Consider the following 13,521-nt stretch of genomic DNA (forward strand, 5'->3'; position numbering starts at 1 on the left):
ACGTTGTAGTTAAACATTTTAAAGGTTGAACGCCCGTAATATCAAACTGCCCTCTAAATTTCCATCTTTCTATCCACACATTAGTGAGGCTCTCAGCCAGCATTACAGAACTTTGTGCAATGGATGACAGTTAAGTCAGAAACTCACAACCGAAAGTGTCAGTAGAGTGTTTAGCCATAGTAGGACTTCTAACTCATCTTTTTCTCTTTCCAAGACTCAGGCATCATGATGAATGAGGGGGTGGAAAGATATAAGAGCCAGAGGTTGTGAAGGTCTGGGGTGAAATTGTGTCTCGGAAATGGCAGGGCTATAGCACTTACAATCTCAGACTAGCTGTAGCTTTCTCCACCTGCACGGGATCAAGCTAGTCATCATTCCAGAATGCATGGGTGAGGAACTCACAAATCCCCAGAGGGCTGTCTTGGGAGAGAAAGTCAGTTTCCTCTAAGGGTATATGAGGTCCCTGATAAGCCATGCTCCAGTGGGTGACCCCATGCTAATCAATATAATATGCCGGCAGTTCAAATTGGACTTCATGGGTTATAAACCAAACGAGAGCCCTTAGAGACGGCTCAGCTGGTAAAGGTACTTGCTGCAGAGTCTGAGTACAGTGCCAGGGTCTCACATGATGGAGGGAGGAAAATCGATCCCGGAACGTTGTCCTCTGATCTTCACACACGTGTTTTGTTGTGCGTCTGTGTGTAGATATATGCCATGTGTGTCCATATACACACAAAACAAAATTAATAATAAATGTAAAAGACAGGACATGAAGTTGGGAGTGGATCCCTATGAGTCTGAGCTAGGAATGGCTGAAATGCGAATAGGGTCCTCAAAGAAATGGGGTCTCGGGAGAATCAAGGTCGAGAGGTGTGTGAATGGGAATAGAGGTTCCCCCCCCAAAGCTGGAAATTGGGGTTAAGAGCCCTGACGGAATCTAACATAGACTGAGGAATTAAGACCAGAGATGGGAGTTCTTCGGGAAAGCTGCTTTCCAATCTGCGTGGCACAGTTGCAAGGTGTGGGATGTCCTTGTAACAGACAATCTCGGTGAGGTGGGTTGGTGTTGCAACCTTGGAGAATACTATGTGCAGCGATAATGGGGTGCGTGGTTGCAGAACTGGGGTCGGTGTCAGCGTTGGGACGTGATGTGCGAGCGCCGGACGTGTGTCTCTGTAGAATTGGAACTACGAGGGGACTGGGTCTTCGGCCGGACAGCGGGTGGTGGTGGTGGGGAAGCTGTTTCCGGGGCAGGGGCTTCTACGTCGGCTCCTGGGCGCCCCCTGGCGGCCCCGGCCCCGCCGCGGTTCTCACAATGCTTGCGTAGCCCCGCTCCGACTCCCCGGGCGGCGGCAGCTCCAAGATGGCGCAGGCGATCTTCGAGGCCCTGGAGGGTGAGCGCGTCGGGCCGGGGCAGCGGCTGTTCCGCGTGGCGCCCCCTCCCGCCGCGCCCTCGCAGCGCCGGGCCCAGGGCGCGTGGAGGCCGCGGGGCGGAGGGCGGAGGGCGTCCGGGCCGGAACAGCCGCGGGGCGGGAGGGGGCGGGAACAGCCGGGGAGCGCCGGCTCTGCGGGGAGGGGGCCTCGGGACCGGAACAGCGCGGCAGTCGTGGCCGCCGGCGCGGGAGGGTGCACGCCGAGGAAACAGCCGGGGGCCGGGGCCTGGAGAGACCGCGGTGCGGGACGGCCGGGAGGCCCGGCAGCCCAGTCGGGCGCCCGAACCACCGAGAACTTCCCGAGACCCACTGTGGCCTCCGGGCCGGGATGGAGTCCTACTAAGTTCAGAGCAGGGAAGGAGGCGCCGCCTGTGTGCACAGCGGAGTCTGGGAGAGACCACCGGCCCAAACCAGTAGACCTAGGGCACCCACCGTGCCCCGATCTGAGCCCTGCCCGCGTGTGCCTGCTTGGGCTACTCTGGGCGCCGATCGAATCGGATTCGATCCGGTGATCTGCATGGGCCTCGGACTCTGGAGAAAGGGAGCTCTGAGCGCCACCATGTGCACCTGCTGGAGTTTAGCAACAAAGGACGGCTTTAGAGACAGGAGAGGAGTTGGGCACATTGTGGGTGGAGGGTGGAGTGAACAGCCTGAGTGGGAATTTGTGGGCCGGACCGGCAGAAGGAAACCGAGGCTTGTAGTTCACTAGCTTCTTGGAGAATGAGCTCTCACCATGGCATGATGACCTTTTCTTATCTACCTGAGTCTTACCAGTGATTCTTACTAAGCCAGATTCACTTGTCCTATCCTCCTTCATTACTACCTCACCTCACCCCGCCGTCAGAATCGTGGGAAAGAATAGTAAAAGAAGGAAATCTCGGGCAGGGGTGGCTGGCTGTGCATGCCCATAATCCCAGCGGTTGGAAGACAGGCAGGAAAATCATTAGCCTCGGCCACATAAGGATTTTGCGGCCAGCTTTGGCACCATGAGACTTTCAAAAAACAATTAGGAATATATGTGTACATACATATAAGCACTCAGTGTCAACTTTTTTTTTTTGAAAGGCCATGACTTTGAAGGAGAGTGGAGAGGTTATATGGGAGGGCTTGGAGGGAGGAAGGTGAAGGGCGGCGGAATGTCGTAATCAAATTATAATCTCAAAAGTATTAAAAATATCATTGTACAGAAAACAAACAAAACCACAAAACAACGGGAACCCAAAAAAGACTACAAAGGTGACCCCAGCTGGTGTGTTCTGTGAAGAAAATAGCAGGGGTGGTGTGAATCTGGGCGGTCAGGGACGTGGGTGTTCGTTCCCTTCTGGAGGACAGTGGGGCATTGCGTTGTTTAAACGTTTCGTACAAGCATATGGTTGTGTATTAGCTAAAGAAAAAAAATTAAAAAGAATTCGAGAAGTGTAGCTTTACTGGCCTTGGAAGGTCCCCAGGACCAAGAACAGCAGGTGTGTGGCGATCCAAATAGAAGGACCAGGTGGTGGAAGCAAAACCCTGGGGAGAACAAGATTTCCCCTAACTCCCAGTGCAGTGCAGAGGAGCAGCTAGAGAAAAGCCCTCCACTGATTTGATGAAGCTTCTGAACTTTATCTTGGGATCAGTGTGGTGCTAAAAAAAGGTTTTCATCAGGGGAGCCACATCATCTGATGTATGTTTTATAAAGTTCACCCCGGCTTCTGGGGAATGAATGGACTGGAGGGGGTGGGGTGGGGTGGTGAAGGGCAGCAGGGTGCGTGAGGAGCCTGGCCAGGCAGCTGGAGAGGGTGGATTCCAGATATATTTGGGAAGCAGAATAGGTTAGATTTGCCAAAAGTCTAGAAATGTCAGGAAGGAAGCAGTGGGGTGAGGGAAGATTCTGGGAGCCCACCAGGGGCCTTGATGGGAAGGAAGGGCAGTGTGCCCTGCTTGTACTGATGGACTTTACCAGAAGGGAAAGGAGCGGAGGGTGGAACGTTTAATTTTATCTTGAAAAAATTTTTTTTTTGGTTTTCCTCCTGAAGTTCTAATAGAGTGATTCTAAGAATCCGGTTTCTCCTGGTGATAACAGCTTGTGTTCTTTATACTATGGAGCCTCACTGCCCATAGCTCAGAAGGCTTCCGTCGCTGCCAGCCATGTCCCTTCCTTCTCCCATCCTCCCTTCCCTCCTCCTGACTCCTGACTTTTATCTGTTCCTCACCTGTGAAACAGACCATGATCAAAGTGAGCCACTAGAACCTTGAGACATGTCATTTCCTCAAGGCGCCTCTGCGCTGTATGTGCTCCCCCACCCCCCAGTAGAATCATAGAGAGAGACACCTGCACTCAACAGAGAAATCGAGGAACTTTGAGGAAAATACTGAATTAAGGATCTGAACTGCAAAGGAAAAGTGAATGGAGTTGGCCAAGAAAGATGGGCCCAACTTTTCATTTGCAATTTTGATGTCATGGACAGAGATGTAACAAGCAATCTCAATCTTGTCTACTGTGTAATTTGAAAATATATTAAATGATAATGAAGTCATTAGGTTTTATTGAGTAAAACCTAATCGAGGAATGCACGATTGAGCGATGAGGTGAGGAATAATGGAATTCTTGTGCAGAAATTTCATAATATGGAGTCCACCTAAAGATCATCCAGTGCATAATTCTAAGGATTTTAGACATCAGAATTTTGATAAATTCAAATCCTCTTTAGATTTGAATTATGATGTCAATTCAGTGTAGCACATTCAAGACTTAAGGTGATGTGTTAGTCATTTTTAATGATTCATTGCCTCACTAAATTTATTCATTTTGCCTGGAAAAGAAATGGGGGAGGATGGAGGGAGAGAGTCCTGGGAGAGACAACTGGGTTGGGGAAGGGTGTGTTGTCTTAGAGTTTCTATTCTTGCAGAAACATCATGACCAAGATGCAACTTGGGGAGGAAAGGGTTTATTCAGCTTACACTTCCAAATTGCTGTTCATCACCAAAGGAGGTCAGGACTGGAACTCAAGCAGGTCAGGAAGCAGGAGCTGATACAGAGGCCATGGAGGGATATTTTTTAACTAGCTTGCTTGCTTGCTCTCTTATAGAACCCAAGACTATCAGCCCAGGGATGACACCACCCACAATGGGCTGGGTCCTCCCTCCTTGAGCACTAGTTGAGAAAATGCCTTACAGCTGGGTCTCGTGGAGGCATTTCTTCAAGGGAGGCTCCTTTCTCTGTGATAAGTCCAGCTGTGTCAAGTTGACACAAAACCAGCCAGTACAGTTGTGATCTCTGAAACAAGCCACAAACCTAGGCAATGCAAACCATAAGGGTGACCCTAGTTAAGACTCCTAGCAATGGGGGATGGAGCCTGACACAGCCATCACCTGTAATCAGTCAGACTTCCAGATACCAACCCAGCCACAAAAACTTAGACCCACAATTTCTCTGTGCTTACAAGATGTGCATGGGTAAAAGATGGACCAGAATTTGAAGGAAGGGTTAACTAGTGACTGGCCCAATTTGAGACCCATGCCATGAGAGAAAGCCCAACCTGAAACTAATTATATTCTGCTATACTTGCAGACAGGTGCCTACCATAACTGTCAACAGAGAGGCTTCACCCAGCAGCTGATGGACACTGATGAAGAGACCCACAGCCAAACATGAAGTGGAGCTTGGGGAATCCTGTGGAAGAGGGGGAGGGAGGAGCCAGAGGGGTTGAGGACACCACAAGAAAGCCTACAGAATCAACTAACGGGCACATAAGGGCTCCTAGAGACTAAACCGCCAACCAGAGAGCATGATGGGCTGGGCCTAGGCCCTCTGCACATGCGTAACGGGCGTGCAGCTGGGTCTTCATGTGGGACAACTAAAGCAGGAGCAGAGGCTGTCTCTGACTCTTTGTGTCCCTTTCCCCTAACTGGGCTGCCTTGTCTTAGCCTCAGTGGAAGATGCGCCTAGTCCTACTGCAACTTGATGTGTCAAGGCTGGTTGATATCCATGGGATATTCCCTTTTCTAAGTAAAGGGGGAGGAGCGGAGGTTGTGGCAGGGGAAGAGGAGGGGAGAGGAAGCTGCGATCGGGACATAAAGTAAATAACTTAATAAAAGTTATTAGGCCGGGCGTGGTGGCACACACCTTTAATCCCAGCATTCTGGAGGCAGAGGCAGGCGAATTTCTGAGTTCAAGGCCAGCCTGGTCTACAAAGTGAGTTCCAGGACAGCCAGGGCTATACAGAGAAACCCTGTCTTGAAATGCCCCCCCCCCCCAAAAAAAGGTATTAGATTGGGATAACTGTGATTAAAATACATTGTATGGAAACTTTAAAATAATATGAAAAAGAAAGAACAACTTTCAAACATTGTTACGACCATAAACAATGCCTGATATTATTTCTAAACTGTCCCTTTGTAGAGCTGAATATCTATTTTATGTTTTTATGTATGAGTTTCAGATAGAAAGATGAAATTGACCTAGGACAAATAATCATTTCTTTTCCAAGTATTTGCTCTTTTTATTGCTGAGGATTTGACAGAGCGGATGCTCCGGTTGTTTAACCTTTCGCCCACTGAGGGATCTCTAAACTGTTCTGTTTTTTCTTCTCTCTTCTCCTCCTCTTTTTATTTGAAACAGCATCTTATGCATCCCAGGCTAGCATCAAGCTCACTATGTAGGGAAGAATAACCTTCTGATCCTCCTGCCTCCGCTCTCGGAGCTCGGAGATGAAAGGTACGCACTTCTCTATCTGGTGTGTGTGGCGTTGGGACCACACCAGCGCTTTATTTATGCTCTCGGGCTCACTGACAACTGAGTCATACCCCAGCTTTACCAAACTATTTCTAGTTTTACAGTTATGAATAAAAACACTGGGGCTGGGCTGGTGAGATGGCTCAGTAGTTAAGAGAACCCGACTGCTCTTCCAAAGGTCTGGAGTTCAAATCCCAGCAACCACATGGTGGCTNACAACCTTCCGTAACAAGATCTGACCTGACGCCCTCTTCTGGAGTGTTACTTAAATATTATATTACTTAAATATAATAAATAAATAAATCTTTGAAAAAACAAACAAACAAAAAAACCCCCCAAAACACTGGGGCTAGAGCATTGATTGGCTCAGAGGTTGAGAGGATTATGGAGGACCCGGGTTCACAGCACTCACACTGATGGATTTTTTTTTTTAACTCCTGTTCCAGGAGATCCTGAACCCTCTTCTGGCTTCCCAAAGTACTAGGTACAAACCCAGTACACATATATCCGTGCAAGCAAAATACTCACATACATTAAATAAAAAGAAATAAATCTTTTAAAAAGAATTCTATGAGTTCAAAATCTATTTGCGGGCTGGTGAGATGGCTCAGCAGGTAAGAGCACCTGAATGTTCTTCCAAAGGTCCTGAGTTCAAATCTCAGCAACCACATGGTGGCTCACAACCATCCTTAACCCCTCTTCTGGAGTGTCTGAAGACAGCTACAGTGTACTTACATATAATAAATAAATAAATCTCTAAAAAAAAAAAAAGACTACATCTACATTTTAAAAAAAAAATCTATTTGCACCAGACTTGCATCAAGACACAAGAACATGAGTTTAGCCGGGTGGTGGTGGCCCACGCCTTTAATCCCAGCACTTGGGAGGCAGAGGCAGGCCGATTTCTGAGTTCGAGGCCAGCCTGGTCTACAAAGTGAGTTCCAGGACAGCCAGAGCTACACAGAGAAACCCTGTCTCAAAAAACAAAATAAAACAAAAGAACATGGGTTTATGTAAGATGGCTATAAAATATAATGTTAGGGGGTGCTGGGGAGATGGCTCAGCAGTTAAGAGCACTGACTACTCTTCCATAGGTCCCGAGTTCAATTCCCAGCAACCACATGGTGGCTCACAACCACCTGAAATCAACAGTGTACTTATATACATAAAATAAATAAGTAATTCTTTAAAAAAAAAAAAAAGACACACATCATAAAAAAAAAAAAGACACACACCATAAAAAAAAGAATATAATGTTAGAACTTTTAGCTGGTTGGGCTAGGGAAAAAAGATCAGTATTTAAGAGTGCTTATTGGTTTTGCACAGCACCTGTATCAGGCAGCAGCTGCCTGTTGTTGGGTCACAAAGCAGGCCCCAAAATGGCAGTGCTGATGACTGTGTCCAAAGATGATAGCCCAGGCCCAACCCAGGCTGGATTTGGGGTATATAGAAGGAATCTTATTGGGTAAACAGAAATCTAAATTCAGTATTCCTTATGCTTTTGTTTGTCAGGAAAGCCACTGCTTACCCTCTCTGCCTCTGATGGTCAACTGATGGGGGACAAAGCCCATCAAGTTCCCACTTAACCCAAACGGCCTGCATCAGCTCAAAGACCCCCACCGGGCTGAGCATCATAAAGTCCACTCGCTTCCCGGTCAGGCTGTAGCTCTCCACTCTCTGATGCAGTCCAGCAGTTTGTCCCCCAATAAACTGGTTTTCTACCTATGGAATGGTCTAGTTCGGTGGTTTTGGGACACTCCCTTATACCTGTAAGTCCAGCTTCTAGGAGGAGCTGATACCTCTCTGACCTACCCAAGTACACACACACACACACACACACACACACAGAAACAATAAAAGTTAAAAGCATGGACTGGAGAGATGACTCAGCAGTTAAGAGCACTTAACTCTTCCGAAGGTCCAGAGTTCAAATCCCAGCAACCACGTGGTGGCTTACAACCATCTGTAATGAGATCAGACGCCCTCTTCTGGTGCGTCTGAAGACAGCTATAGTGTACTTACATATAATAAATAAATAAATCTTAAAAAAAAAAAGTTGCCGGGTGTGGTGGCACACGCCTTTAATCCCAGCACTCGGGAGGCAGAGGCAGGTGGATTTGTGAGTTCGAGTACAACCTGGACAGCAAGGGCTATACAGAAAGACCCTATCTCAGAAAAACCAAAAAAAAAAAAAAAAAAAAAAGTTGAAAGCATAACCAGGGCTTCGCAGTAATTCTCCCCCCACCCCACCCCCACCCCTGACAGATACTGATAGACACTGTACTGGGGCATTGCAGACAGGCTTTCTCACTTGAGAACTGAGGTAACATCAGAGGGCATTGATGTTAAGGTTTTGGCACTAGGCACATCTTATTCCTCACCTTCTTCCCGGACTCCTGCCTGGGAATCAGAGAGCCCGGCTCAGACTCTTGCTGTAAATTTCCTCCCCCCATCCTCAAAAGGCATCAGAACAGGACCCCATTTCTTCTACACGGACTCCGATTCTCTTCACACGGGACACCTTGCTGTCTGTCTCAGGTTCTGGTGCCTGAAGTCTCCTCAGAGCCCCCACTACCCAGTTGTCCCTCTGCCTGTCCATGACTTTAATGATTCCTCGAATAAACTACTTACGTTTCATCTCAGTGTCCTCTTGAACTACCTGATTCCATCCAAAGCCTAAGGTGGGAAAGGGTTTACAGAAGTTGTTCAGGAAAGCATGGACCCCAGGGCTGTGCCCCCCAAGATAGGGAACTAGATGACAGAGCTTGAGACCAATGGGGACAGTGCAGGAGGTAGAATCCAAGTAGAAGGAGCACCTCAGAATCCAGACAGAAAGAACTCCTCAAAATAGCTACCTTTTAGGGCAGGGAGGAGGAGAGTGTAAAGAAGACCCTTAGCCAAGTGAAGAGACCCAGAAAGGGCACATCTGGAGCCAAGAAGGGGGTCTTAGTGTGTCCGGCACTGTCAGAGGGTCTCTGGGGGAAGGTGAGAGCTTCGGTTTTACTAGAGGAGACAGGAACGTTGGGAGTTAAGCAAGAAGATGGTGGCACAGGCAGATACCTTGAAGACTCAACAGCAGATGCTTGTTGAATGGACAGAGATGAGAACAGAGAATGCAAGGAGACTTGGGAGACATGTGGGGTGTGGATGAGGTGGGTCAAATTATGGGATTTCCAAAGGGCTCCGTGACTTAGTGTCTAGTGATGCTCTGAGACACTACAAAATGGCTGATTTATAAAAGGTATAAAGGAAGGTGGTCTGGGAATTGAGTTGGCTGTGTAAAAGCTTCTCACAATCCCAAGAGAATTCTCACTTTTATTTTGCAGGGTTGAGGTAGTCATTAACCCTTTGTACATGCCTAGATCTCTGTACATGCTAAGCATGTCCCCTATACATGCCTAGACCTCTGTACATGCTAAGCATGTGCTCTCTCATTGGGGTATGCTCTCAGCTCCTCTTTCCAGTTTTTTCCTGTTCCAATCCCTAGAGCTTATCCTCACAATCAGGGGTGGGGTGTAGACTTCCACGTCCTTGCTCTAGGAAGCAGAGTTGAGGATGTCATAAAGAAGGGCATTATGACGGGGTGGTGTGGTGGTCCATGCCTTTAATCCCAGCACTCCAGAGGCAGAGGCAGAGGCAGAGGCAGACAGATCGCTGTGAATTTGAGGCCAGCCTGGTCTGTAGATTGAGTTCCAGGAGAGTCAAAAGCTTTACAAAGAGAAACCCTGTCTCAAAAAACAAACAAACAAAAAGGCAGTATGTAAGAGGCAACTCCTTAGACATCTTGGGACCTAGCAAGTCAAGGCCCATGCCACCTTTAGGATCTAAATTGGATCTCTGGAAACCACATTAAGGTAAAAAATAAATAAATAACTTGAAAGAGTTGCTTCTGATCTCCACATGTACAGTGGTGCGCATAAATCTCTTGGTTTGAGGATGCAGCTCAGGTGGTAGAATCCCTGCCAGGCACGAACAAAGCCCCGGGTTCAGTCACCAGCACCACATAAAACCACATAGACCTGGTTGTGGAAATGCACATCTGTAATCCCAGCACTTGGAGGCTGAGGCAGGAGGATCACCATGTCACCATGAACTCAAGACCAATTTAATCCTTCATAATGAGTTCAAGGCCAGCTTGGGCTATTAGTGTGAGACCCTATATCAAAAAAAAAAAAAAAAAAAAAAAAAAGCAGCAGGTAGGTGATCTTTCAAAAAATGATTTTTTTTTCTGTTTGTTTTTCTTTTTTGAGACAGGGTTTCTCTGTGTAGCCCAGGCTATCTTGGAACTCGCTCTGTAGACCAGGATAGCCTTGAACTCACAGAGATCGGCCTGCCTCTGCCTCTCTGCCTCTCTGCCTTGCCTCTGCCTCTGCTGGGATTAAAGACATGACACCACTGGCTGGCAATAAACTTTCATTTTAAAAACTATTTTTTTTTTGAGACAAGATCTTTCTATTTGGCCCAGTGGTTCTCAACATGTGGGTCATGACTCCTTTAGGGGTCAAATGACCTTTCAAAAGGTTGCATAAAACCAGAAAACATTGATATTTATATTATAAATCATAACAGTAGCAAAATGTAATTATGAAGTAGCAACAAAAATACTTTTTTATGGTTGGAGGTCACCACTACATGAAGAACTGTATTAAAGGACCATAGCATTAGGAAGGTTGAGAACCACTGATTTAGCCCTAAAGGTCCTGGTGCTCTGTAGACCAGGCTGACCTCAAACTCACAGAGATCCACCTGCCTCTGCCTCCTGAGTGCTGAGATTAAAGACGTGTACTACTATATCATTGAGAACTAGGAAGCTGTGAGAGGCTTCAAAATGTAATCTACTATGAGACAATGTTTCCAGACACACGTCCTTCCTAGAATCTCTTGCAGTGTAATGGAGAGAACTCTATCTTGGATTGTTTTGTTTGCTCTGGTTTGGGAGGGTGGCGTTGGGTGGGAGCTGGGCCCCCATCCTCACAGGCTGCATTTCCTGTTTCAGGAATGGACAATCAAACAGTTCTGGCTGTCCAGTCCTTATTAGATGGCCAAGGAGCAGTCCCTGACCCCACAGGACAAAGCGTAAACGTGCCGCCTGCCATCCAGCCATTGGGTGAGTATCTGCCCTGTCCATCAGCAGAGGACAGGTGGTTCCGCATGCAGACTGTGTGAGGTTCACAGGACATGGAAGGGAACTGCCTGTGTGGCCTCAGACTGACCTCTGGTGTCTGACTTCTCTCCTTTCCTCCTGCCTGAACCTTCTGGCTCCTGCCTTTCTCTGTCTACTGCTTAGAGAATGTGGGCGGTGGGCATCATCGTTTGAGAATGTCCAGGAGCGCCGGGCCTGGTGGCGCAGGCCTTTAATCCCAGCACTCGGGAGGCAGAGGCAGGCAGATTTCTGAGTTCGAGGCTAGCCTGGTCTACCAAGTGAGTTCCAGGACAGCCAGAGCTATACAGAGAAACCCTGTCTCGAAAAACCAAAAAAAAAAAAAAAAAAAAAGAGAATGTCCAGGAGCCCTGATGCTTTGCCTTGGAAGTCATGGCTCAGCCTCCCTTCTGTGAAGAGAGAACATAGATATTTTCAGTTTATGAGTTAAGCCTCTGGCACCTAGAGAGAGCAAAGGACTTCTCTGGAAGTCCCGTATGAATCTTTATTAATTTCTTTGTAACTTTTTTCTCAAATATTTTTGAGACCAAGTCTCACAAAGCCTAGGCTGACCTCAAACTTGCTATTTAAAGATGATGGCCTTAAACTCCTGCCCTCTTACTTCTGCCTCCCAAGCGCCGGATTTTCGGGTATGCTCTACCATACAGTCACAAACATTTCTGAGTACGCGGGAATCACTCTAGGTACACAGAAATAACACCTGAGTTCAAATTATAATAAAAATATGTTTTTTGGAGACAGGGTCTCACAGACGGGGTCTGGCCTTGGTATGTGGATAAGGCTGGCCTTGAACTCACAGGGAGCCTGCCTGCCTGTCTCCACAAGGTTTAGGTTCTTATTCCTGTAGTTTCTAGCTTGTCCTAGGTAGGCAGTGTAGCCTCAGTGTCAGCATTGGTAGAACAGGGATAATTGTCCTACCTCATAAGAAACTTATGAGAGTACTCAGAACTTGGCTTTGGTTATTATATATAAGAGACGGAAGTTTCCGAGGTCAGCAAGAGGGCTCAGTGAGTAAGGGCGCCAGCGCCAAGGCTGATGTGTGATCCCTGGAATTCACGTGGTAGATGGAGAGAGCCCACTCCTGCGTGCTGTCTTCTCTCTAATAACCTCCATATGCGACCTGTAGCACAATTATACACTCCCCACTGAGATAAGTGTTGAAGAAGAGGCGGCGGAGGAAGAGGAAGCAGAAGCAGAGACAAGTAGGATCGCAGTGAAGTCACATTTGAGGCCAGTCTGGTCTACGTAGTGAGTTCCAGGCCAGCCAGAGCTGTATGCTGAGACTGTATCTCAAAACACAAAACAAAACAAACAAACAAAAAACCTAATCTAAAAGAAGGAAGGAATGGAAGTTTCTACTGGTTTCCTCACAGACGAAGCTACCTTCTCTCTTCCCTGAAGCCCTGACTGACAGTCAGTAGTTATGTTCTGACTGTGTTCATGCGGCGATCCAGATTGGCTTCCCGACTTCCTGCTATGATTTCCATCTTCTGGCCAATGTGAAGGAGAAAAAAAAAATGAAGTGGAAGGCATACCCATTCCTTTCGCATTTTGTTTGTGTTAGATTTTGAGGTTAGGGCTTCATATGTAGCCCAGTCTAGTCCAGAACTCCAGATCCTCCTGCCTTTAGCCTCCTGGGAGATGCGATTCTCAGCGTATGCCGCTGTAGTTTTCCTTTCAGGAGAAATTTGCACAAATATTACACTTCTGCCCTTATCCCATTGGTCAGAAAATAGTCATGTGATATTCCCAAAGCAAACTGGGAAATATATACTTTAAGTAGAGAGTCATGCCAGGCGGTGGTGACACATGTCTTTAGTCCCAGCACTCGGGAGGCAGAGGCAGGCGGATCTCTGAATTCAAAGCCAGCCTATCCTGGAACAGATTAAGTTCTAGGACAGCCAGGGATACACAGAGAAATACTGTCTCCATAAACAAACAAACAAACAAACAAACAAAAAGTAGGAAGTCATATTTCCCACTGTTCTAGTCTGTAAGAAGAATACAGTGCAAATGTATACCAGCTTTGGGGTTATATCTCAATGTGCTTGGGTTTTATAACCAATACCAGACATAACAATTGAGTAATGAATTGGACATTTGAGCTACAATGTGCTTTAAGACACAGTATGTTTCTGTAGCTAGCTATCTCTATCCTTTGAGTGGTTTTTCCTTTATCCAGCACATACTCTTTGAGGGCCTTCTAGGTACCC

At 47.2% G+C, this 13,521-nt stretch overlaps 1 protein-coding gene across 1 annotated transcript in view; it reads left to right on the forward strand.

Annotated features, from left to right (window-relative positions):
- The first annotated feature begins 1,341 nt into the window (after positions 1-1,341).
- Znf341 (zinc finger protein 341) overlaps positions 1,342-13,521 on the forward strand; it is a 35,424-nt gene continuing 23,244 nt past the window's right edge. Inside the window, exons 1-2 of the mRNA XM_021193340.2 lie at positions 1,342-1,394; positions 11,144-11,254. Of these exons, the coding sequence (XP_021048999.1) occupies positions 1,364-1,394; positions 11,144-11,254 (142 nt within the window). The 5' untranslated portion in view covers positions 1,342-1,363. The remainder of the gene's footprint in view (positions 1,395-11,143; positions 11,255-13,521) is intronic.

This window comes from Mus pahari, chromosome 3 (assembly GCF_900095145.1).
Source record: "Mus pahari chromosome 3, PAHARI_EIJ_v1.1, whole genome shotgun sequence".
In the NCBI taxonomy this organism is placed as follows: Eukaryota; Metazoa; Chordata; class Mammalia; order Rodentia; family Muridae; genus Mus; species Mus pahari.